Below are 26455 nucleotides of genomic sequence, written 5' to 3'. Positions count from 1 at the left end.
CATGTTAGTATAGGTTTATGGAAGCAAGCCGGTTTTAGCTACGCTAATAGCATAGTAATGCTGGCTGATCTTTTCGAAATCCCGTAAGAGCATTAACCGCTCGCACGTGAGCAAGCTAAATTGCTATGTTGTGGGTATACGCCCAGCTATGTAGCTATCACCTGGCTACAGGGCGTAACGAAAGGAGGAGAGTATCGCAGTCGAGGATTGACGTTTCGAGAAAAAGATAACTAGCTGGCGCGTTCGTCGAACGGGTTCCTCTTTTGCCTGTATAACGAGATTAACCGCGAACGTTTCGACTTCGACGGATACAACGACGCGGAGAATCGCGAACACCAAGTTCGATGAACGTCCTCGTTTGCGCGAACCAGACGTTCGTCGCCTTGCAAGACGATGTCGCGAAACGTGTTATTCGTCGAACCAAAACTCGTCTTCGCTACGATTCGATCTGCCTCCTTCCAACCGCGTTGCCGATCCTCTCCTAATCGCCAGCGATTCGTCTCGTCTCGTAGATCGGCGATCGTTCTTTCCCCCTCGCTGTCTAACCCCCGTCGAAAAAGCAAGGCGATCCTCGCGTCGCGATCGACGTTGTTCGCGAGGCAACCGATCACCCGGAGGAAGAACTCGGTGCGGGCAGCCGTGTCCGTCCATTTTCTTCCATTTAGAATCTATTCGCGTATCTTTTCCGGATAGATGGAAGAAACAGAAAGAAAGGAAAGAGCGAAAGGGGGTGAAGAAGGGAGGGGAAGAGGAACTGGAAGCTCGGATATATTTTTAGAGACGGACTGTACGTAACGCGTCGTAACGGTGAGGAAGCGTTGCCATCGCGGTTGGTTAGGTTGGTTCGTGCGGGCCGTATCCATTGGTTCCCCACTACTTTGGTTAGGTCTCGATGCCACGGCCCTAGCCACGCCAACTTTCCACGAGCAGACGCTGTTCGACGTCGGTCGGGCCTTCGTCTCGTTCGCACTTTGCTTCGGCGTAGCTTCGTTTCTCCCTCGATTACCCTTACTCCTTTCTATCCGAGCCAGTTTCGCGCGCGTTCTCTTTCCCATTCGGGCTGGCGTTGCTTCTCTTTCTCCGCGCAAACGCAGCCAACTTTCCGTCTCGTTCCTTCACCATCGCCGAACTCGTTCGTTCTTTCTCCATCTCCATCGTTCGTCCGTCCTTCCCTTCGTTGGCAGAACTACCCCCTCTTCGAACGGTACCTCATCCCCTTCCGTGGTTGGATACTCCCCCTCGGCTCTCCCCCCTCGACCGGTACGTAGTCCGGTCTCCCGCGCCGACAGCCAAGCGACCGAGCGAGCGCCCCCCTCGCGCATAACCCCTCGGCCAAGAGAGCGATCCGTAACAACTAAAGTTCTCGTGAAAAGTTGAGCTGGGCTCTCCTACGCCCTCCTGCTATAATAGCCGCCGCGCTCGCTGCTCTCTCTACCTACCGTCTATCCCTGTCCATCTGTCCCGGGTTTGTCCCACATCCCGCACACGGAACGCTGCCGGCACGAGAGAGCGAGAAAGACAGTGCCACGAACGGAACGAGTGCCGACCGCCGAGAAACAGAGAGGGATCCCGCGAACGGAAAGAGAAAAAGACAGAGACGCGGCCGGATTAGGGAATAGAATAGTCATTATCGGTCTACATATTCGTGATATACTCTATCGGGCATCCTCGGTAGTGCGAAACGTCGCGGCAGTAGCGACGAGCGTGTGTGCCGTGCGACCGATCAACCACTGGATACCTAACCTTTGTTTTCGAACCTGCTGAACGTCACCGGCATCACCGGCTCCACCTCGTATCCAGCCGATTCTTCATCGAGGATTACTCCCTTTAGCAACGAGAACACCGTCGCCGACGTCGCTTCCAACCATTTCTACGATTCACGGGTAAGTATCTTGTTTATTTTCACCCGGAGAGCAGCCTCGAGCGACTGCATTCCGCCCCGCGAGTGTCGTCCGCGAGTGTCGTCAGCGAGTGTCATCCGCGAGTGTCGATCGAACGACCCCGGCGAGATCGAGCTGGGGAAGCTGCACTATTCGTTCGCCGCGATTCCTGGAGTAATATCGTACTTATCGTGTCGACCGTATCGATGAGAGATCGCGCGTGTGATTTAAGAAAAAAAAAAAAAAAAGAAAAATCGTCGAGATATTCGCGACGTAGGAATCGCGAACGCTTACGCTGACACGAAGCGCGTTACGGTGACCAAGAATCACCAGCGACGTTCGTTTATCGATCGGATGTTTACTCGTTTCGTAATAGCGACTGGGCTTCCCTTCGCGAGTACATCGGAATCTCGCAAATTTACGAGGCACAGTTCGCTCACAAGGTGAACGACGATAATTTACGCATGCGAATATCTGTAGTCGTTGGTTTGTAACGTTCGAACATGATATCGTAAGCTACGTTTCGCATGGATAAATATCTCGTTGCTTTGACTTACGATCGATTCGCGGCTGGCTACGAAAATCTTTTCCACGGAATGTCTCTAGGAGACAGAATGGAGAATCGTACGGTATCAATTTTTATAGACGTAGGGTTATCTGTACGATTACTTTTCGCGGTAAATGGAAAAAAAGAAAAGCGACAGATAGCCGGAGGGCCGGGGAAAACCCAACCAATGGAATCAAATTCGGACGCTGCGGTGCGCGAAAACCTCGAAAATGCCGGCATTTAATCGGCGAGGCGTACGCCGAGCTTTCATTCAACCAAAGAGGGAATATAAATCCGCGGACGAACGTGCCCTGCAATATTCCCAAACAACGAGAGAACTTTTTCCCGAATCACGAAAAAACACTGGCAAATTACACTGATTCATAAATAACTGCGCGTTGCAACTTCCAGCTACCCGTATATTTATATATATATGTATAAATAAATAAAAAAATATCTGCAACTATATGCATATAATAGATACTCGCGGTAAACGTAGCACTCCGACGAAAACTGAGCATTTCGATAGTTTTGCAAAAAAAAAAATACCATCGAAGAATCTACTCAGCGTTCCACAAAACGATACAATTTACAAATAGATAGTTTCATCTTTTTATTTTTATATGAAATAACATGCCGATAAAAAAAAAAGAACATTCCATCGGTAGCGTTGTTGCACGCAAGCGTCGGTACACGTTTTATTAATTACAGCCGGTATCGGTTAGCGGGTATTTTCTCCCTGTTGTCGGTTCGCAGTTAAATAACCACACGACGTTGTCATAAAAAATTTAATCCGCTCGTATTTTTTCTCGCGTCACTGTTCCATTAAACGATTCGCAAATCGCGTGAAAAAGTAACTTCTTCTCGCTAGAAATGTACCGAGTTTGTCTCGTTGCATGAACGATAGCAACGCGATACGTACGACGAGTCTACCGATTTCGTTGTCGATCGAATCTAGCGAAACTGAAATACCGTGTGGTAACGAAACGCGTACGTTTCGCGTATCGACAGGGCTTTCGAAGGAAATCACGCGCGAATCGTGCGACGCGACGGAACGTCCGTTCGCGGAAACGATTCCACGGGACAATTCGGTTCCCGAAACGTTCGACCGTGGCAGAGTGTCGAGAGAGTTGGCCAGCAGGATTTCCACGGAAATAATCTGCTTACGGTAATCTTCTTGGCTTGCCTCCCTCCCGGTTAAGGTCCGCCTTCCACGAGGAGGACCTTCGTCTCCTCGTCGTGCATACGCGGTGAAACATCCTTCCCGTGAGCGGAGAACGCTTCGAATTCTAGTCGGCATCAGGTTTTCGCAATGTATCGAGGACGTTATATCGTTCCTTTTTGCCGCTCCTATGGAACAAACGGAAACGTGAAGGCGTCTGTTGGAGAGAACGCAGCGATAGTACGTGTTAAACGGTTGGGAAACGTTCGAGTATCGAAGTACGAACGAACGAACGAACGAAGGAGAACGAGAACGAAGGTGCTAATCTCGATCGTCGACGAGTTCGAAGAAGAGAATCGTGTCACGTGTGATCGGTTTTAAGATGGCGCGAAGAAGCGGATGGAATCGAAGCTGCGGAGAAGACGCAGCCATCGCGTGAACGGCATGGAACAGGAACCTTCTCGAAATTGGCTCGATGATCGGTAAGTTTGGTCGGTCGTGGAAAGAAGACGGGAAGAATGAAAGCAAAAGAAGAAAGGAAACGGAAGAAAGCGAAGAAAAAAGGAAGAGCTGATCCCCCAGGAGAAGAGGGTAGCGCAACCCCATTGGAATGTTTTTTCTTGAAACCGAGAATAAAACCTAACTATCCAAGTGAGAGAACAACTTCGAAGATAGGTATATACATACATATATATGTCTAGTTCATGGTATTTCCACGGGAATTAAGTTTTACGCTCAATGAACGCACAACAACGGCGTCCTTCGGGCTAAATTGCATTGAATGCGACTCGGCGAAGAAACGTTTCCTCGTGACTACGTGGATACCACCTCTTAGCGGAGGTATTCAACTGCGATTCTGTACAAGACGCCCGCGGACAGGTTTTTGTTCCGTGGAAAAGCCCGCCCTCGACTTTGAAGCAGCAAAACGCGATCTTTTTTCTTCCCGGAGGACGATCTCTGGAAGCGCAACGCAGTCTTTCCGGTGATATCCCCGACGCTCCGCTGCTCCGACACCTCGTGACGCGATTCCGGCCGTCGTTCGAAGGGAAAGACGGGAAGAGATTTTGCAATAACGATCGCGGTCGGCAGCAACGAGTCGTTGAAATGCATATTTGGTAAAATCGGTTAATACGCGACGAGTACTTTCTGGCTTTTTCTGGTGCTACCAGCGCGCACCGCCCTCCTCTTCACGCACAGACTATACGACGTACGGTACACGTCCATTGTGGACGCCCGGAGCGAGAGAGTGCTCTTCAGGAACAATGCGGTTGTGTGCAAACACTCCTGGAAACAATGCGGCCGGAACTTAACTTTCCGCGGTAGCTTCGCTAGAGTCGCTTCTTGTGTGCGGCCGAATATAACTTCGGCAGAAATTCTGCTCGCAGACTTCTCCAAGTCCGCTGTATTTCTTCTTTCAATTGCGTTACGCTGTCTCGCAATCACATTTTTGCGAGCCATTTGCGAGAAATCGCTCCTGCTCCATCGAAGATTTGTCGTTTCAGCGAATACGCGCTTTCGATACTTTCGCGAACGCACCCGCTTCCTTTAATCCGATCGCGATTAATTAAACGCCGAAGGATTGACGGAATTCGGTTGACGGAAAGAAGAGGGCGAGTAATAGGCGCACGTGGCCATCGCCAACGAATCATCGAATTCGCAGATACTATCCGTCGAATATTCGCGTTTCGAATTCTTAAGCGTGTAGGCGCAACCCCCGAGACAGCGCACACACGCGATACGCAATAATGGGGATTTAACAGTCATTAGGGACAACGTGCCGGTATATACGTCGATTGGTAACACAAAGTGTTTGCAATAGGGCCGAACTGACGAAGGGCGAGGGTGGGGGTGACTGGTTGCAGCGGGAGATCGATTCATCGGGGGTGGAAAAGGCAAGCTCTCCATCTTTCTCCGACTCGCACCGTTTCTCTCTGCCTTTGCGTTACAGCAGGGTCGTAGACTACTCGAGTGCCCTCGAGGGCCAATCGAGTGGTGACTTGAGCATTTTGTCCACACTTGGCGGTCTGTAACAAGTGCATTGTCCTGTGCGCCGAACTGCACAAAGATAAAGAGACTACTTCTGGCTACCGCGACTAGAGAGAATTCTCGAGCACCTCATCCCCTTTTCGACGTTCCGCGTTCGCGGCGTACTTTTAATATCACGACAGTGTAAATAAGTGTGGCAGCTACGCGATAGAGTCGCACTCCCCTATAGACGCTAGCCTTTGTTTCGAAAACCACCCCCTTGTCGATGGTCAGCCGCGATTAAAATCGTTTCTCCAACTCGTAACCGCTCGTTTAAATTAAATGTTTGTGCCGGTATCGGCGGATTCGCGACACGCGGCTCGTCCAGCGCGAGAAACCACAGGTACGAAGAGCCGAGTAAATCGCGGAAAAATCCAGGTACCGAATATTGCCAACCGATGATTGTTTGCACGTTTCTCAGCCATACGTCGCGTCGGCTGGCTTGTAACGAGTGCTTTGTGGCTAGTGTAAAGCGCAGCAGTGCACAAAGGTAGAGATTCGCGCCTGACTTACTTCACGAGGACCCTCGAGAGCAGCCGCCCTTTCTTCGCTGGCCTTCTTTTCATAGTGAGCCAAATTTTAATATAGCGTGCCGGGAAAGAGGCGTCACGGGGAAGCTCGTGCTTTATGGATTCTCTTTCACCGAGCTGAAACTTCATTTCGGAGGAAGGATCTCCGGCAAAGAACGTAATTAAACGGACAAGTTATCGCGACTATACTGTGTTTCGAACAACGCTTCAACATCCTCTGTGCTTTTCTTTTTTTGTTCGAATCAATGACCACCGATAGATAACTCGTTAACCGATGAATTATAATCGACCGAAATTTCCACTTCTTTCGATTCCGCAACTGTAGCTTTTTACCCGCGGTAAGGCGGATTTCGCGATCAATTCGGAAACGCTGTTCAACTTTCGATCACGAACGCAGCAGGTTGTGATATACTGCGAAAATCGAGCGCTACTCGAGTATCTCATCCATATTTGAGCGAAGCAACTTTCGCTCGAGTAATCGTACGAGTACCCTGATGAGCACCCTTCACGCGTCGTTGTTCCTTTCGTACGAAACTTGTAGTTCCGTTGCAACGACCATCCAAATGGAAACAATGCTTTATTAAAGTGGATTTATCGATGTGAAATTTCATTTCGAACAAGTGCACCATTGAAAACGCGATCTACAGCGAACCGGGAAATTGCTTCTGCTGCAAATAGAAATCCTTCGTTGCTGTATACGCGTGTTTTTCTCACGCGGACCGACCGGTGTCGTCTTCGTTTCACGAGCCAGCAACGAGCAATTTCGAGACGACAGTTGGTCGCCTTCCTCGCCGTTGTCGTCATCCGATTGTTTTTCACGTTGCACGTGTTAATTACAGGGCGATTAGCTTACCTTAATCCGAAACACATGCTAGGCGGCAGCCTCTCCCCGCCTTGGACACATCGACGTCGACGAGGAACGATATTGCCGATGGTCCGACGCGACGCCGCTACAGATGCGAGACGCGAGGACGTGATAAATGGGAAGACAAATAAATTAATACAAGTCTGGATGCGGGGATGCGAGATCGAAAGGCGAGAGGAATGGGACCGATAGACCGACGTTCTTGACTTTGTAATCGGAGAGGATAAAACGCGGCTTAAGTAGCGGCTAAACGTGAAACGGAAAGGCTACGACGCGTATCTCGAAATATACGCGGGCTCACCCCCTTTTCGACGTCGTTCTCGGTTTTCGAGAGGACGGCACGTTTTCGGAATTAGCCTCCGCGTCGTCGTGCACGGGGTCATCGGCAGAGAGGGAACAGCTTCGAAAAATGACGGAGTCGTGTTGCATCTTCTTTGGATTATCCGACGTAGCCACCTGTCAACCGCGTCGTTCTTATTTCCATGTTCCGCGATCGCTTTCGATATTCGTATATACCGGCCAGCAGCTTTCCATTGTCCACGATTTCCGTCTAACGCGAGACGTTCGTTCCTCCGTGGTGGTTGAGTTACCCGATACTTAACCGATAATAATCGTTTTCCAAGAATTTGGAATTTCGCTACGATTACGTTGTAGATACGAGCGTGCAAACGATCGATTTCCACGACCATTTAGACGTTTCCACTGCCACATTGGGCTACAGAAACGATGAATGGCAGGGGATGCGATTAGCCTGTTGCAAATACCGTGTTGTGAATTTGAATTTCAGAAACAGCAGCTAATTGCGAGGAGCGGAGGAGGTTTGCGTAGACTCGGCCGCGAGGCGGGCGGGTGGTCGTGGTGGGGGCCGAGGGGGTGGTGATGTGGCCGAACAGCCTCGGCGGTACATCCGGCTGCAGCGGGGGCGCCGGCGCCACCGATCTCGGGGGCCTCGCCGCCTCCACCACCTCGGCCTCCGATCTATTCGGGCCCGCCGCTTTCGGGGCATCCGCGGCCGGGCCCTACGGCGCCCTCAAGACCAACCCTTACGTCAGCGCTCTTGGTATGCCGCCTATCGAGGCACTTCACTCCACCATTGGCTACCCTGGTTGTACTCCCGCCGGTGAGTCCTACTACTGTGAGTGCCCCTCATTCTCTCTATACTATTAATAAATTGTTTTAATTAAATTACTATTGTAATTATTACTAGTTTTAACGATACTTGTTAGAGTGACGAGATTCGCACGCAAATATATCACGATCCTAATGTTCTCTGTTGAAGGTAACCCAAGAAAGCAACGCAGGGAACGAACGACGTTCACCCGAGCGCAGTTGGACGTCCTCGAGGGACTGTTCTCGAAGACCAAATACCCGGATATTTTTATGCGGGAGGAAGTAGCGATGAAGATCAATCTACCAGAGTCGAGAGTGCAGGTATGTCGAAATAGTTTTAAAGCAAGGCGCGAGGATGTCGGTTTCTGCAAGCGGCGAAACGATACGGGGAGACGTTGGTCGGTGTTTCGTTACCGAGGGGTTGTAGCGTCGGCATGCAGATAGTAGTAGTGTCTCGTACGCAACATCGATTTACCGAACGCTCGTGTTTCCTGGACACGGGGTGTTAACTAAGTTACTAGGTTTACCCCGTAAATACGTTCGCATCGTTGGCAGAAAAAAATTCCCATCGAATTCCATCGGTCGAGACGCTTTCCGAACTGTATCGGTAGCTTTGACCGAATGGAAAAAGGAAACTTCCGTGACAAAAATGGTTGAATGACGTACAACGATTCGTGGAATCGTCGAATTGCTACAGTGTCACGAACGAATTCGTGTCGTGCGGATCGACTTTCGAAGCCAACAATCTCCGAAAACGTGTCCGTGCATATTCCACCCTCATCACGGGCGGAAAGGGCGCGCTGCATCCGCAATTGCGGGCCAACGCACCTGGTCCCAGCCCCGTAAATGAATTGAATGGGTCCAACCAGGTCCATAGTCTTGCGCACGTTCGTCCTCGACTGCAAAACCGGAACCTTCTCTTCACGACTCGTGTTTTCTGACCCCTGCGCGGCTTTTCAATTGAACCAAACCATCGGACAACGTGATCGCGTTTCCCGTCGAATCTGACGGTCTCCTAATAGCTTTCTACGTGCACGTGTAACACCCATCTTTGCGATAGTCGTTCGTTTTTTTTTTTATTTTTTTCTCTACATCGATCGTAAGTGCCACATGTCGCGATTTAGAGGCGACGAGACAAAGCAAAGTCTTTAGCGGCGCAACGAGGATGGGTTAAAACTAGGGAATTCGTATAGAGTACGTAGGAACATACACCAAGGAGCAGCTTCAGTGGCAGAACGCGGGTTGCTCGTGTCGTTCCCCAGAAAATCCGTAGAAACCCAAGCTCACCTCTCCGCTTCTAACATTGATCGCGCAGGGCTTCTCTAGGCTCCTCTCTTTCTCTGCTCTCCCTCTCCTCCTTGCTCTCACCTCCCCCTCCCCCGTCTTCGTCCCTCCCTTTTCCTCGTCTCTTTATTCTCCCTCTTCGTTCTTCCAGCCGTTTCGTTCGCTCTCCTTCTCCTTCTGCAAAGGTCGTTCTCGCGTTCTGGAAATCTAGGAGGGCGAACGACGGATCGAAGGACGAACCGTGTCTGTCGCGTACTCCGACAGCGAAATCAACGTCGATAGATGTCTGCGATCAAAGTATCGTTTCTCGTAATTAAATAATTACGAGCAATTTGAACCCTCTCTTGAACGCTCGTCGGGAACGATGACTTTGGAACTTACGAACGATTTGCAGACTATTAACTTTGATCTCGTTTGCCATCGTCGTCGGTGATGTGATCCGCGCATTAATCTTGTAGTATCGATGGAAAGCGTGGACCGATAGTCAAAGTGGATGATAACGAAAAGCGCGCGTGCGGTATCTGAGTTGGGAGGAAAAATCAGAAGCTGGCAAAATTATTCCATTAGCGAAAGTTTGCCCTCGCGTCAACTTGTTTGCCTTCTGTTATTTCGTTGCATCAGCTGACGCGAACAAGTATGATACGCGTCGCTTTCTCTCCGTGTTATCGAAGCCGGCTTGATTGGTAATTGATAGTTGCATCGGTGCTGTATTCCCTTATAATTGGCTATTACGCCAGCTTTATGAAAGCTCTGTACACCATTCCGTGCTCGTTTCCTATGAGACCTGCACCTCGCCGCGATTCAACGAGAATAAATATGGATCGAAAGCTGCTTTCAGCCATTTATTGAAAAAAAGTAGGTAAACGTAGATATTTCGTTTTCTATGTCTCGTCGGACAAAATACGCGTATTCGAATATTCGCGTTTCTTTCATGGAACGATTATGAGTTTTAAATCGCGCGTGCCGTAGGTGTGGTTCAAAAATCGCAGGGCCAAGTGCAGACAGCAACAGAAGCAACAGCAACAACAACAGGACAAAGCACCGAGGTCGAAAAAGCCCTCCGGGAATCCAAGCAACAATCCGCCCTCTGGAAAAAGTCCTTCGATTGCTACCACGCCCACGCCTGCTGCGGCGGTGCCTGCCACAACACCTCTGTAAATATCGCTTTACGTTGATATATTTCTTCCATACAAAGCTCGAGCTGTCGTCATTTTTATTTCACGAAAAGAGAATTTTTTTCAATACGAATGCAATGATTAATAGGCGATCGAACGATGACGATCGGCGTAGCGCGTTTTAAATTATCACTCTCGAAGATACTCGCGTCGTTCCACTCTATCGAGTATCGATTTGCAACATCTGTCTTTTATAGTTTTAATTTGTTTGTGTAGAAGCGGAGGTACAGGTGGTTCAGCGGCCAGCTCCCCGGCTCTTCTGAGGGATTCTCCTCAGTACAAACCAGCAGGAAGCGCAACCAGTTTGCTCTTAGCTACCAGTACGACCCCACCGAGCGTAAGTTATCGACCAAAAACACGTTCCCTAAAAACTTTTTACCCGCGGTGGATAAGGGCTTCAGAGAGTTGCCGGCTTTTCAGTTAGGGGGAACGGTGTACAGCAGCGGAGGCAGTAGCAGTAGTATCTGGAGTCCGGCTGTTACGGAGAGCGGTGGTGGAGGATTTCCCGGTGACCATCAGAGGTTAGCGTGGACCACAACCACGTCTCAACAACAGTGTTACCAGAATTACTCTTCGTATTACACTAATATGGATTATCTTTCTCCCGCCTCGCATCAATTAAACGTCGTGGTAAGTACGAAAATCTAATTCGAACCGAAGAATCTATTTTTTGCTACATACACGAAGAACATTCTTTGAATTATGCGTAGGATGGTGGTGGAAGCAGTTTAGACAATACATGGAGTAAAACGAGGGACGAAAGTGCTTCGTCCTGGTTTTATAACAGCGCCGGATGGGGCGATCGGAAGTGAATCGCAGAGTCGCCGGTTGATGGAAACATCAAGGCTTCGGTACATATCATCGACAATAGCTAAACGGACTACTCTGACAGTCAATGGCAATCGCTGTTATCGGTACGCGAAACACGGCCAAAGACAGTCCCCTTCGTGTTAGACATATCGTTGAACCTCGGTACTTTACCGTGTGGCTCGTGAGTGCCGTATCCGTTCTCTTGCGTTCCAATGAATCACGTAGTCGAATTTAAATCGGCGTGTTCGTTTCGAGAGTACGAGCTAAGTAACTGGTTGTAACGCGAACAAAGCGAATGAGCGATGTATTTGGAACGTTAACCGTTTAAAATTAGCTATCTCGACGTAACTTTCGATCTAACCAGATGCAACTTGGTACTTCGTATATTCGATCTATCGTTCCTCTACGTTAAAATGTGCAATCTGATAACAATTATCACGAATCCTTTCCGTTCTTTGTATGTACGCTCGCTTGTTATTACCCTAGTCATCTCGAGAGTTGAGATCGACGAGAGCATTTCGGACGTGAAGGGCAAGAGGGAGTGGAGCGATCGCGTTACATCGTCTCCCCTCCCCCTCGCCGCTTACAGTCAGTGTGTTACACACATGTGATATCGTTTGTACACGGGAATTCATCTACCGAACGTATCTTGTTGCGCGAAATCACGAATTTTCCAATTGTATACCGTGCCAAAGGTAATCGTTCGCGAGAGGATCGAACCTTTCGGTGTCAGGAAGACACTCTGATGTATATAATATACATAGGCTTGCGCCGTTTGGAAGAATCAACGTAGTTAGGTAGAATTTTGCAAAAAGCAACGGCAAAATAATGTCGGCCCTTCGTTATCTTCGTTAAAGATTTCTCGAGAAACAAAAGTTATGTACGGATATGCGCGTGTACGAATACCATGACACGTACCGTGTACATAAGTTATATATATATATATATATATACACAAGAAAATGCTGATCATCTGTGTACATATGTACCATTTTCTAAAAAATAATTACGAACCGATAGGATATTTCGAGGATGATCGTCGTTATCTAAAGGTCGCTATTTTAATTCTAGTATTCGTATAAATCTATGATGGGGGTTTAATTCGTTTTACTTTGAATATTATACTGTGTAAATAAAAAAAAAAAAAAAAAAATTTGCGCGCATGCTCAACACAGAGTGCTAGGCGAAATTTATATTTTCACTTTTTCGATCCTTTTCACTAAGGTCGATATAAGAAACGAGATGTCACTTCTCACTTGCGCAATCACTGGCACCTCGACCAACGCAGAGGTCGATACGTTATACGTAACAAAGGGCTCGAGAGATAAAAATCAATATGTAAAGTGACAAAAAAAAAAGAAAAAAAAAAGGATATAGTAAACGTAGGGATGTAAGTAATATGGTCGTTTAGGTTGTTATTATAAATATTATCGATAACGATACTACGATTATCGACAGAGACAACAACGACGTACGTGTAATAAGATGTATGAAATAATATATCAAATTTGAATTGTAATCTTTATCGTTCTTTCGCATCATCCCAACTTTCTTTCTTAAGTTATTTTTGAGATATTCTTTCTGAGACTTTACACGATCCGAAACCATTTCGTAGAAACAGGCAAATCGCGCTTAGCGATTTCGTTTCGATCGAAATGTTCGAATTTGAAATATCGCGCGCTAAATCGTGGACAAGAACCGTTCGCGTACGCGTCGGTAACTAGTTGGACGCGCCGATTTAGAACGCCATCTAGCGGCAACCGGATGATTTAAGGCATCGGCCGTGAACCCCGTGAGCAGGGGTCGCTACGACGCGGCGTGGGTTAGTGGCCCTCAGTATCGCGCGTCGTTCCGTGGTGTTCGGTTGGATTGTTCCCAGTTTCGCGTAGTGTGTTGGTCGGTTGGCAAGCAAGCTTCACACGGAAGAAAAATAGAATGACAGCGACGTGAGGATTCTGATACACGGGAACGGTCTTCCTGCTCAGTCTCTCCCCGAGCGAGTTTCGAGCCGCGTGATTCCTCAGGTCGAAGCCATCGAAAGGATGTGGCGTCTCGACGCAGTTACTCTTTTGCTCTGCTTTCGTGAGTACCTTATATACGTACAATATACGCACGTAACTACGATTCGAAGGATTCTTTGCCCACTCTCTCGAGGTTCACCCTTGTTGGTGTCAGTGAATCGCAAAAAGACGGATGGGGAAAGAGCAACGATATTATCGATAGAAACGGTTTCGTTTGTCGCTCGAAATCGTTTATCCCAAGTTTTACAACTCGTCGGCTTTATATCGTGCTCCATTGCTTTCTTCTTTCGCCGGTCCTGCTATAATTACGATTAATTGGTCTTAACTACCGCAACCAGCAATTTCATTTACTCCAATCTCTCTTTCAACGAATACGTTCCTCCGCGAACGTAATTCCGTGCCGAAGCGTTTACTCCGGAACGTTTTATTTGTAAATAATCTTGTTTTCATCTCGTCGTTAATCGCGCGCGTCTTTTACGAACGTTCCATTCGACGGTATACAAATTCCCGGAACGGAACATCAAAGGATAGAAAGAACGTACGGAGGAAGAATATCGAGCATTGACTGATAATCGGAGAAGTGCGGTGGCAAAGCCGTATCGATGGCCCTTTAACACTGTCGGCGAATTCACCATTCGAAAAGAGCGAGTCGTAGCTGCAATTTGCAGTCGGTAGGCCGAATCAGTCCTGCCGATCTCTGCGCGGCCGATGTACGACGATACGTCGTTGATAATGATGCCAATGCCGCTGCCGATGGTTAGTGGTGTTGGTGGTGTATCGTTGGCAGCGTGGTATAGTCGGGTGGATGCTGGCTACGATCTTTCTCCATCGTCCATGATGCCGGCCGGTAACCCACTCCTGCCGCCTTTCTCTCTCTCTCTCTCTCTCCCCATCTCTCCCTCTCGAAGAGGAGAACCGGTTCGATAGCCATGCACACCTAGAAAGCGAATATACGCAGACTCGGCGGAAAAGGGGGGCCATATTACGTATCCACCTACCTAATATCGACGGTAACGTCGTATACGTGCGGCTGCACGTGTAATTAGTAGCGATGGCTGCGAACGCTAGTCGGACAAAGACGACACCGGCCGTGCAACGTTCAAGAGAGATTTTCCTGGCCTTTTAAAAAATGCCAAACAACCGGTCGATTTATCGCCGTGCTCTCGCCTTTGTTTACAAGACCGTTCACGAGCAACTCGTTGGTCTTTCGCTGAAAGCCTCGTTTCGCCCTTATCTCGTGATCTCTAAGTACGTATTTGGAGCGCCTTAAATCGATCTTCGCTCCGATTGCAAAATGCACTTTTAGCAACGCTATTGCGGTACGATTCAGCGGCTTAAATTTAGATTCGAGTTGAGGACGTTATAAAAGATGGAATGGACCGCGGTCCAAATAGAATCGCCGACTCGAACCATCTGGGCTGCATCTTCGATCGTGCCCGCCTCTGAAAATTATTTAGCTACGCGGATGCTTTTTTGCGAAGCGTGAAACCGGCTACCGATAAAAACACGTTGGATACGTGTTCATAAATAACGATCTAAGGCGGGTCGAGGGAGCGTTCACGGCGATGTTGCAGCGGCGGCATAAACAGGCTGGCGCGGGACTTTGATCGGTTTCTCGAACCGAGTCGAATCGGATCGAATCGGCTGGCCTGGATCGGCGGAGCGATGCAAGGATGGCGCACACCGCACACGGCTTCTTCTTTAACGTGGTCGTCGTGGTTGCCGATGGATGGATCATATCGTCGGTATCCCCGCTTCGTCCCCCACTTTTCCTTTCTCTGCCTGTTGCCCCGGTACCGACCACTTGGCTATTCATCTTGGTCCGGTGCTCCTAATTACACGTCTCGGGTTACGGATGAGAACGACCGTCCCGCCGTGCCGTTCGGAGACGTCCTGTGCCCTGAAAAGGGGTACCGGTACACTCGGGCTTTTTTCCTCGGTCTTCCTCTCTCTCTCTCTCTCTCTCTCTCTCTCTTTCCCTTTCACCTCTTTCCTTCGCCATCGACGGCAAACCTCCTCTCTCGTTCTTTCCTTCCATGTCCTCCTCTCTCGGCTCTCTGTCTACGTCTTTTTTACACTGCTTGCCACTAAAGGCCCTTTGTCCGTGGCCCGGCGTGCACGGCTATTTTATACACCGAATGTTATTCAACCTCGGAGTTACTTACTCTCTGTTTCTGTTCCTTTCCGCGTGGTCGTGCCTCTCTTTATCCACGTGCTGTTTCTCTTTCGTCCTAAAGTGTTTCTGAAACCGTGATGCCGGTCGGGTGGCGCGCAGCCGGTAAACGCACGCGACGAAGAAGGTAGCGAGAGCGGACGGGAGGGTTGCAGGGCAACGGGCCGAGGTACCAAGAAAAATTGTATTAGCCCTTTGATCCCTTGGCTGGTGGAACGACTCGCAAGAGAGCGAATAAAAGCAGAGGCCGCGCGTAATGCGGCTATTTACGCATAAAGGGCGAAAACGACGCTTTTCTCGGGGAACCGCGACACATCGTGCAAGGGTAGTAGCCCGCGCTTCGTTCGTCGTTCGCTTTCGCGCGCTCGTATCCTCCGTGCGAAATTACCAGCTTTCCCTTGTCCTCGGTCACAACACCAACTTTCGCCACCGCAACCTCGTCGCTTTCTCCAGGCTCTTCCTGAAAATGAAAAATTGCGCACGACGGAAAAAGCGTTACCGGTACTCCATGTAAACAAGCTGTGCTTCGTTGTCCAACACTTTCCAAGATTTTCTCTTCCGTCGCTTTCGCTGGCTTCTTTTCTTTGCCAAGACCCGCCGACTCGTTCGTAAGGTTTCGCGCGAACCGTGGCTCTCGTTCGTTCGTACCGGTCGTTCTGTAAACGTTCTTCGCCGAGAAATTCCACCTTTGAACGAATCGATGCATCGGCATCGCCACGGTATACGCGTGTAATACGGATAACGGTCGTTGCAATCGGAAAACGATAGGTCTGGAAAACGCGATAATCACGGAAATGCAGCTAACGGGAAATGGAAGCAAAAACAAAGCTGAAAAGGGTGGTAACTTTCGGAGGATGTCATCGCGACAAATAGATAGCGTATCGTGGTTGATAGCGGAATATCCGGCGACGTGTATTTCGACAGGAAATGGCTCTTCTGCCGGCGTTTCGCTTTTTTCTCCGTCTGTTTTCCATTGCGAGTTGCGAGGAGGAGCACAGCAGCAGGCTGTGCCTGAAAGAGCGTAAAACGCTTCGGCGCGGGCAAAAGCAGCGTTTGATGACCCGCGTGGAACGCAAGAGACGCGGATAATATATTTCGAGCAGGCGACGTACAACCCGATAGGCCTCTTTGAAATTTGCTCGGGCGTCGTCGTTATACGCTCGCGACTACTGAAATATGCCACGCTCCGACCGCTCGATCGGCCTTTTCCGTTCGACGAATTCCCTTTGATTCGCGAATAATGCCGCAACCTGAATGCGACCGTCGTCGCGTATTCCTTCCGAGCTCGTTCGTGCTATCTGATTTTTCAATTTTTTACACGAATACCTCTCTATCGCCTACCCATCCCGATCGAGAATATTTTTCCTCTGTAGAGAAACGCGACGAGTCGCGCCGTCCCAAACGTATCGTCAGTCCACTCGTGCTCGTCTCTTTCAACGCGTGTCGTGTCTGCGTACTCGCGACGCGTGTCTCGCGGTATTCATAAGTGGAAACGCGTAAGCTGCTAAGCGCTGTAGCGTCCAGGCGTCTGGAAACGTTCGCCTAACGAGTGGCCAACACTTTTCTCCGCGTCGCCTTTCTTCGCTGCGAGCGTTTTACTCTTGTTCGTTGCGGCGTGACCGCCTCCCTTTATATATAGTCTATTCCGCGAAATTTCGTTTTATTCGAACGCGTCGAATGTCGGACGGTCCGAGCTCGGCAGACGTCCGCTCGCCGTAAGAAATTTTTAAGGCAGAAACTTTATTTTAACGACGCGCGATAAGAAATTTCAAATGAGAGGGACGTGTTATCCCGCTGCTTCCACGCAGCACCACTAATTCGTCGTTCGCTTTTGTGTCGGTTACCGCGAAGCGCGACAGAGTGCCGTTACTTTTTCACTGTCAAAAGGGCGTCGCTACTCTAGCAGGCTGATCCTCGGCCGCGCGTCTTTCCTCCTTCTTCCCTTTCTACGGTTTCTTGGGTAGCGCGGCCGGCTCTTTCTCCTTTCTTCGTTCTATCTGTTTTTCTCCTTCTTTTCTTTTCCTCTTTTTTCCTTCCTTTCTCTTCTGGATTCTTTCTTTTTTTTTTTTTTTAAATAAGACCCGACTTGCTCGCGTCGACACCCCGAGACGAAGAAAGGAGACTCTCAGCGTGCATTCAGAATCGTGAAAAACGTCCCGAGAGTGTGAATTTCACGCTACTCGGAGCGTCTGCAAGGCGGCACTCCGAACACCATTTGTCCCAACGAGCGAAGGAGACGCGGCACACGCCGTGGCCAGGACCCTGTAGAAATACGCGCACGCTAACCGCCACTATGAATCTCGTCCTTTCACTGCAACTCACAAAACACGCGTCGAGCTTCGTCCTTTGTGACGATCGCGGTTCGCGCGTAAATCGCCGACGCGTACATAGACAACCGCGGATCGCGTTGCGAAAACGCGCGCGTTCTACGTACGTCCGATGAATTATGTAGCGGCGCGCATTACGCTCGATATGATACGTACGTTGACCATCGCGCACGTCGAAACCGTATTCGAAACGCGACAGTCGCCGCCGCCGCCACCGCCTTTGCGCGAGACGTCGCGAATTTTCTCTGCCAGCAGTTCGTTAGCGGGGTGTTTGGCAAAACGGTGAAAGGTAGAATTTTCCTGTAACACGGTCGGCCGGCTCGTTAATGGGATGGCGCGCACGCGTTCGCCAGCGGAATTTCAAGATGCCGGTAAATGGGCAACTCGACGAGCCGGCGAGGAATCTCGAAGAAACTCGAAAGGCATCCGGCTAATGATTTTTCGATTTTAACGAGCCGGTCGTTAGCGTGAGAGGCCCTGGTCGCTGGTGCGCGCGCGCACACGCCCGCGCTCGCTCGCTCGCTCGTGGTAACGAAAAGCTTTCGTAACGAGGCAAGTTCCGCTCGACGAGGTAGAACTTTCGTTCTTTACCACTGCCGGCTGCGAGGAGATCGTGCGCCGCGAGTAATAATCAAACATTTTTTTGCCTTCTTCCTCCGACGATCGTTCCGAGGCGAGAAGCGATCTCTCTTATCCGGCAGAAAATAGCTCCGCTCGTTACTTTGAAGTTGGCCGGAAGTGGATCAACCGTGGAGGGAAAGGAGCGCGTCCTTTGCGATGTTCGGTGGTTTACGAGTCGGTTGGCCGTCCGCGTCGAGATCGTTCTGCTCTTCGTCGCACACGGAAGTGCAGCGTCGCTGTGTGGCGTGGCGTGCAGGGGCCGAAAAATCGAGCGGCTTGTGTAAACGCCATAAAGCGGCGCGAGCAGCTGCACACGTCGAACGAGAGAGGACGGAACGCGGAGCTGGACCGAGAGACGTTCGCGTCGGGGAGGAAAGTAATCTCGAGAGTAGGTCGTAAAAGCGGTCGTGTTTACCCCTTGGGAAGGTTCCAGGATCGGCAACGAACGACTCGGAAACCGACCCGCGCGCATTCTTTTTTTAGGATTCGGCCGACTGTCGTGGATAAGCTCGGCAGAGCGTCGACGTGCAGCGTCACGAGCTCGTTTCAAAAGCAGCGCGTTCTTTCTCTTCTTCGACTCTCGGTTTTTGAGATCCCTCTCGGCCAAGCAAATCCACCGGAAGAAGGAGCATCGTCATTAACCACGGAGAGTCACGAAGAGCGCGGTATGGAACCGACTTCGAAATTTCGTCGAAAATTACCAGCTCGCTGGAATCGACCGCGTTGGAAATTACCGGTTCTTCGAATCTCCACCTCGCGCCATTCTTCCTCCTTTGTATTTTAAAGGATAATTTTGATCTACTACGAGATAATAACAGGATCCCCTGCCTTCCCCCGCAACGACACGGTTAAAATTTAGAAACGGCCAAGAGATCCGGCCAACGGTGTCTGGTACCTGGCCCCGCAATTAGGCCGGACGGCTGACGCGGTCCCGAACCGAGGCAAATAAAAGAGCATTGGTCCGTTGGGATAGATTTACGACTGGGCATTACGGATCTGGCCATTCCTGGGGTTAACGTTTCGAGCGAGCGGCGTCTCGAATCGCACGAAACTAACGTTAATTGACTTCCGTGAACGCGGCAGAAACCGTGAAAACGAACAACAAGAGAATTTCAATCAGAGACCAGATTCTATTTTCAGCGCGACTCGCGTATCTCTTCGAAGGACTTACGCCTTCTCCTGTTGGAGATCGTGCACAACGAGATCGAACCCTGACCATTCACGCGAACTGCAAACCCGCGTTATTTCGAGTTCACCGATAATGTCGCCGGCGAGTTAATTAGCTTCCTCTGGGAAAACCGTTAAGCGTGAACAGGGCGAATACCTGGACGCATTGGACGGTCTCGTCGTTGACCGTGCACGTGTGTAGCTTGAATTCCAGCCATGGAAACGCAACAATCGATTTTCAGCTCGTGTACAGAGAGAACGTAATCTACACACGTACGCGAACGCGCCACAGTATACGTGTCGTATATACGTTGCGATGGATGTTTGCAAAATCGGCGATGCGATCGATCGATACGCCGAGAGTACGGCTGCGAATCGCGAGCGCGGACGCCTGCCGCTCGAGTTCCCAGCTCCAGACTTTTTTCTATCCATTTCCTATCCATTTTTTACAGCGCGGAAGCGGTAACGTTCACGAAGCGAAAAAAATATGTTCGAACAGATGATTCTTGTTACGACTTTTTTTCTTTTTCCATTCGTTTTTTCTGACCGTGTTCCCTCTACACCGTTGTCCGTGTCCGCCTTTTGCTCTGCTCGCGTCGCCGCACCACCCTACCTGGTACAATGTGGTTCGTTTAATTTGCACGCCCCACTATTTGCAGCTCGTTCCCAACGTTTGTTCATGGACGTTGCTCGAAAGCGAGTTTTTCGTGTACGATTTGAGCACAAACGATTAAAAACTAGCCAACCTCTCCCTCTCTCTCTCTCTCTCTCTCTCCCAATTTACCGGCAACGTATCCATCTCTCTTTTTGTCTCGAATTCGTTGGAACGTGGAACAAACTGGAAGCCGAGTTTGCCGATACGTGTCGGAATAAGATCAGAAGGTTTGCCTAATTAGCTCAGGAAGCTTAAATCGTTCCGTCTCGGTAGAGAAGCTTATTAACGACCAACTAATAAGCTCGTTGAACGAGTAGACGTCTTTCTCTCGATAGCAGTCGCCCGGTGCGCACGCTTGAATACGTACTCCGCGAAGAACACCTGTCGCGTATTTCATGGATGTCATTCGGATATTATCTTCCTCTCTGGTTCTTCTTGCTCGACTCGAATCGTCGACGCACAGATACCCGCGGCAATCGGCAAATTGTGCGGAATTACTCTAGGGATATGCATCTACGTTCGTATCCTGAAAACACAACCGGCGCGCCAGGCACAGCTGGGAAAGAAGAGAGAGCGTATCGCGTATCGCGCGCGGTAATATCCCGAAAACAAAAACAGAGAAAAAGAAATCGTATTAAACGGTGCACCGAGAAACGAGACAGGGGGCGGCGTGCCAGAGGAAGACCTTTTCTGTTGGCGGATATCAAAGGACATCGATACAATAACGTTGCCCCGTGCTAATTATCAATCAACTTAATGAGAGTTCCGCATTCAAAGAGCGAAGCTCTTGTTGCCATCCGTTTTACAGCGTTTCCTCGTCGAGCTGTTTATCGCTCGATTGTTACCGCTCTACTCTGGTAATTAACGATATTTTTAATAACGATACCATAACGCTCCTGTCGACATTTCATCTTATCCCCGCAATTTCCAAACGATCCGGGGTGTCGAAGTGAAACTTTCCAGTTAAAATCCACCACGCGACCCTCGTTTTTAACGGAATTTCCCAACGTTGTTCGTTCGCACGGTTCGGAGTCAAAGGAACCGCTGAATCGTCGGTAGAGAAAGAAAAATGCGTAATCATCGTATCGATGATTTTGTTCTCTCTCTCCCTCTTTGTCTCTTAGCTACGTTTCGATGGATGATAATTAGATGAAATTGTGTAACGTTCGATGGATGTGTTTGCACAGTGGTACCGGTATTTGGTCAAGACGGTAGCCTGTACTTCTCCGTGAGTCCCGGCGAGCACTCGGTCGCCGAAGGATCCCCGGTACGTTTGAGATGCGAGGCACAGCCCAGTTCGCTGGTCAAGTACTCGTGGAAAATCGACGGACAGCCGCTGGCGCCGAGTCCACGGAGACACCAGGATGGCGGCGACCTTCGCATCACCAGGGTGAACCGAATCCTCGACAGTGGCAACTTCGTCTGCGTCGCCACCCACGAGGAAACTGAATATTCCATCGAGAGTTCACCAGCCAAGATCGACATTCAATGTGAGTAACTTTTTTTTATAGTACTCGATTTCTCGCTAATTTGTTCGCCGATAGTGCACGTCCGTTGCACGAGTAGTTACGTTCCACGATTAACTCGCCGACGTCTGTTTGGTCGGAGGCGTGAAATCCTGATCGATGGAAAAAAGAAAAGAAAAAAAAAAAACGCGGTAGGATCGCGATACAAACGCGTTTAACAGCGCGGCGCGTCGCGCGAAATGGAACTCGTTTCTTGGCGCAAATACGAGAATTTTTTAACGAGCGCTAGCTCGCCGGCATTTAATTAATAACGTGCTCGTGATGGTGGGCGAGACCATCGAGAGATTAATCGCGTAGGTCTCGAGAGCGTGGCGCGAACCTCGCGTCTCGCGCGTGTCGTGCCTCACCGAAATGCGGCAAACCGGTATAATCCCGCGTTCACGGTCGCGTTGCTTAATCGACAAAGTGCGAGAGCAAGACGGAGCTTGGGAGATGAAACGATAGAGCGAAGGAAGATGGGCGGTGGTAAGAGAGGAGGACAGTCCCGAGACCAACGCCCGAGGGATTCAAAGCGACGCTACAACGGATTTCACCGTGGCTATGTTATTCTCACGGCACTTTTTAATCGCCCTTTCTCCGCAAAAGCGCAGATCAAACGCCTGCCGTGCAGAAATTACACGAGCCGAACGAACCAAAGAGAGACAAGCGAAACGAACAGAACGAACCGCGCCGATGGATGGAAGGGGGAAATCCGAGAGCGGGAGAAAGAAAAAGAGACCGAGAAAGAAGGGGTCGAAACGAAAGGGAAGCGCGGAGATAGGAATCGATTCGCGATAGCCTCGGCTGCTGAACTCGGCCACCGTGAGCTCTTTCGCCGTTCCCGTCCCTCTCGCGATTCCAATTATTCGCCAGCGCGACATTAATTAAGCAAGATAATTTGCTCTCGAACCGAGCTGCCCAATATGGCGTCTGTCGATGACGACGGCCCTGGGCGCAGCCGTGTTCGTATTTTAACGATTTCAAAACGCTCGAGGATCCCCGGAAAATAAATTCGACGAGACGAAAGTTGTCGCTGATAACGACGACGACGACGACAACAACGACAACGATGACGACGACGACGACGACGACGACGACGACGATGGCAACGATGCTTAGCGTCGAGACGGGCGTGACGAGTTGACTGAGCGGAAGAGGAGAGAGGAAGCAGGAAAATACGTATAATGTTACTAGCGAGGTGCGCGAGTTGCTGGCATTTTTTTATTTGTATTTGAAAACGCACAAAATAGGTGCTTTCCGCGCGTAGGACGAAGGGGGAACGAGCTAAAGTGAAAAAAAAAAAAATCGACGCGGTAACTGAGGAGGCGCGAACCGCGGTACCGCGATATTGAATGAATAATGAAGAAATTTGCAAAAAAAAAGTACATATTATTAAATCGGGGAACCGTCGAGGACGGGAAAAGAAGAGAGAAATAGTGGTGAAACGGTTGCGGGGGCTGGCGAGGCAAGAGCGAGGAAAGAGAGAAACGACGTCAGGGCGTCGTTAGCGTCCCGGCACCTCGTTATCATGTATCGTTTCGTAATTATTATTACACGCTGCTGCCAACCCGGTGAAGTGTACCGAGCACGAGTACATTTAGCGCGTGCTTAATACCCGTCGCCTGGCTCGATTCCTTTTGATAATTGCGATAAATATAATAATGATAATGACGATGGAACGTTTTCTTCGGCTCGCCATGGCTGCAGCGTTTTCCGTCTCCTCCGTTCGCGAATGAATTTCGTCTAGGCATCGCGTAATTTCGTCCAACCGACGAACCACCCTTTCATCCGCGGATTCGCTCGAATCGTTCCGATGAAAGGGAATTATCCAACGGATAAAACGCTTATGGACTCAAATCGTCGATGCCGTCTAACGTTTATAGTTGTTTCCCGTTTGATTAATTAAATCCGTCTGGTGATACCTTTGCAAAGGGTTATCGATCTTTGAACCGATGACACCGGGGGGACGTGTCTTTTGTTCGATTCGAAACGGAAACGGAAATCCCTATCGAATGTAAGCACGCGTTCAACAGCTGATTAATCTGCGTCTAATATCTAGCCCCTTTGACAATTCGATACCGCTCGCCAGGTCGTCGATCCGGTTCTTTTCACGAAGGCCAAGGCCGTACGAGGCGTGGTCATTCACCGTTTCGCCGACGAAAGATACAAATGGACTAGCGACGGGCAACACGTTCGCACGTTGCTTTTTACACGTCCCCGGCCGATCGTCGTTTAACGTTTCTACTGCGAAGATCTTGCTGCGTACCGAGTCTCGTAAGCGACTTTAAAAATGCGAGTAGATATTTTCTTTTAATTAGGCGCGCTTGAGGATATACAAGACGACTCGGTTAATCAGCTGAAACAGTCTCGCTGCTACCGAAATTGCAGGAAAACCTTGCGAGATTACGGCTATTCCAAAGTGTGGAGATACCGCGACGCTATTAGACCTGTTTATGGCGAAATTTCCAGAATTTCAAGGAATAAAGCTAGTCGGACTGGATGTTGCGCGTGTTTCGGGGCGCGCATTGCGGGCGAGCTTATTTCGGTTAATCCTTTAAACACGCTCAACGCTCGAAATGTCTCCTCCGCTCGGATACCATATGCGTGTAAAAGGTACACTGGCGCATTTTCGCTCCATTAAATATAAGGTGCGCGTGTTGCGCTTTCCGATAGAACGCAAATGCGTTTTCCGCGTTTCATGAATTTTCGCGTAAACGCGCCATCCGCTGCCTCCCGTTTTCGATCGTTCGTTTTCAATCGCGCCGTATTAACGATCGCGTATAATTACTCGATACGAAAACAACGAGCCGTAATCGTAGAAAGAACGTAATTAAACACGCGACAGAGTTTCGAAATAATTTCGCGATATCGAAAAACAGGGCAGACGGAAACTCTGGTTTTTCCACCCTCGAAAGGTCGAGCGTCTGACGAGTGATCTCTCGAACACGCTCGGCGATGACGAGCTGGCCCGCCGTGAATATTCCGCGTACCTCGACGTGAAAACCATCCCTTTCCCTCTTTTAATTTCCAACCCCTCGGCTCGCGGCCACAGACCAGGCTACGAGGGACGGACGCACGGGGGGTAATAACACGCCGAGGAGGATCCTTTGTGCAAATAAAAAAATAACATCTCGCTTCGCGACGAGGAAGAGCCTGCTGCGATACGCGACAATGGATAGGAAGTTGTTCAGCCTCGAGCTACGGCATCCGCGAGGGTGTGAGAGTCAAAGTGAAACAGACAGAGAGGGACAAGCTGCGGGACTAAGGGCTGAATTCAGCGCAACGCGTATCCTCGACTTTACGCGAGATCCTATCTGATTTATACGCCGTGTACGTAGACTCGAGCGTGCTACGCCTCGTCTTGCAACGACTTCCTTTGCATCGGATGATACGCAAGATTCCTAAGAGACCGAACGAGTTATTCCACGCGCCACCGAGTTCGGTCCGTTCTTCCCTTTCTTTACGACCATTTCCATTTCGCTCGGATACGGTGCAAATCGATGTTGGGAATTCTAATGAAAATGACGATCGGAATGGTAAGATCGTCGCCTCTTGCCGGGATAAACGCTCTTTCCTCTTGGCTCAGCGTAATGGTGAGCTCGCGGCGAAAAATATCCGGGCTATTAATCTCTATTTTTTCTTCTCTTTTTCCTTTCTTTTCCCGAGCAGCCAGATGATTCGTGAGGTTTAACGGTTTAAGGGTCTCCGGATTGAAAGTGTTAACGCGATTCCGCAGACGAGTGGATAATGGGATCCAAAAAGTGGCTTCAGCCACCGTGAAAAATCCTGTGTCTCCGGTTTCTAATAGGGTTGCGGCCGCGACGAACGACCGCGGCAACCGTTCACGTTCTCGCCGCTCCTCGTTTACCTTCTTCGCGGTCTCGACCGGCAATTAAACCTCACGCATTGTGCGTAGTCGACAATAAGCCATCGTTCTCCCAGCAATCTCATTTTCTCCGCCCCGTAAAGCGCCACTTTTCGATGAGCTCCGGTTGAACGAGTACTTTTGCTCATAGCTTCGACTATCATCCGGTCCTCGTCGTTGCGCTGCCTCCGAGAACAATCGTCGGCAGACGTTTCTTCGCCGCGTTGTCGCTGCTCGAGCGGTAAATAGCTCGCTTTGGAAATTCTATTCAAAGACCCCTCTCGCCTTCTGTTCTACTCGCGTTCCGAGATACTTATTCGCCATTGTAATCGCGCGGATATATTTCGATCGCACCGTGACGCGATCGTCTCGCGGGAAACTTAACTTTCGCGCCCACGTTTAATTTATTCGCTCCTTTCGTCCGGCTTGCATACGTTGAATCCTTTGAGACCGGACGAATTAATAACCGCGACTAATTTATACGTTCGTGGCGAAACGTTGAATCGTAGCCAAGGTCTCGAAGAAGGTCTTCGTATCCACATTCTTGACTCGCGTCGTAGCACCGCCTGTGAACCCCGCGGCTAGCCGTATAACGCCAGTCCAAATGGCAATTAGGCTTCTCCTATTGTACACCACAACAATACCCATTTTTTAGCGGCTACGCATTGACGGGAGCAACGCGTGCCGACCCTCCTCAATACCACGATAAATTTACCGGTTCGCTTCAAGGGTG

The 26455-nt window shown here is 49.7% G+C and overlaps 2 protein-coding genes across 4 annotated transcripts in view; both read left to right on the top strand.

The window, feature by feature from the left end:
• The first annotated feature begins 936 nt into the window (after nucleotides 1-936).
• Otd2 (homeotic protein ocelliless) lies at nucleotides 937-12910 on the top strand. 3 transcript variants are annotated; one of them, XM_072004763.1, is made up of 7 exons: nucleotides 937-1883; nucleotides 7797-8129; nucleotides 8289-8440; nucleotides 10373-10557; nucleotides 10795-10915; nucleotides 10999-11208; nucleotides 11289-12910. In XM_072004763.1, the coding sequence occupies exons 2-7, from the start codon at nucleotides 7889-7891 to the stop codon at nucleotides 11388-11390; spliced, it is 1011 nt and encodes a 336-aa protein (XP_071860864.1). In that variant the 5' UTR covers nucleotides 937-1883; nucleotides 7797-7888; the 3' UTR covers nucleotides 11391-12910. The 3 variants fall into 3 exon arrangements, with proteins under 3 accessions (XP_071860864.1, XP_071860862.1, XP_071860863.1); XM_072004761.1 differs by having other exon boundaries at nucleotides 7797-8144; XM_072004762.1 differs by lacking the exon at nucleotides 937-1883 and adding an exon at nucleotides 3971-4264 and having other exon boundaries at nucleotides 7797-8144.
• A 309-nt stretch (nucleotides 12911-13219) lies between these two features.
• LOC139987878 (inactive tyrosine-protein kinase 7) overlaps nucleotides 13220-26455 on the top strand; it is a 34166-nt gene continuing 20930 nt past the window's right edge. Inside the window, exons 1-2 of the mRNA XM_072004627.1 lie at nucleotides 13220-13470; nucleotides 21540-21842. Of these exons, the coding sequence (XP_071860728.1) occupies nucleotides 13431-13470; nucleotides 21540-21842 (343 nt within the window). The 5' untranslated portion in view covers nucleotides 13220-13430. The remainder of the gene's footprint in view (nucleotides 13471-21539; nucleotides 21843-26455) is intronic.

Source organism: Bombus fervidus, chromosome 6 (assembly GCF_041682495.2).
Source record: "Bombus fervidus isolate BK054 chromosome 6, iyBomFerv1, whole genome shotgun sequence".
In the NCBI taxonomy this organism is placed as follows: Eukaryota; Metazoa; Arthropoda; class Insecta; order Hymenoptera; family Apidae; genus Bombus; species Bombus fervidus.
Note: the sequence above shows the minus strand (reverse complement) of the source record. Positions and strands in the feature narration are given on the sequence as shown.

Coding starts and splice junctions, on each gene's coding strand:
- Otd2 (XM_072004761.1), top strand. CDS start 7,889: ATGTGGCCGAACAGCCTCGGCGGTACATCCGGCTGCAGCGGGGGCGCC. Junction 10,558..10,794: donor GTGCCTGCCACAACACCTCT/GTAAATATCGCT, acceptor TTGTTTGTGTAG/AAGCGGAGGTACAGGTGGTT. Junction 10,916..10,998: donor CCAGTACGACCCCACCGAGC/GTAAGTTATCGA, acceptor CCGGCTTTTCAG/TTAGGGGGAACGGTGTACAG.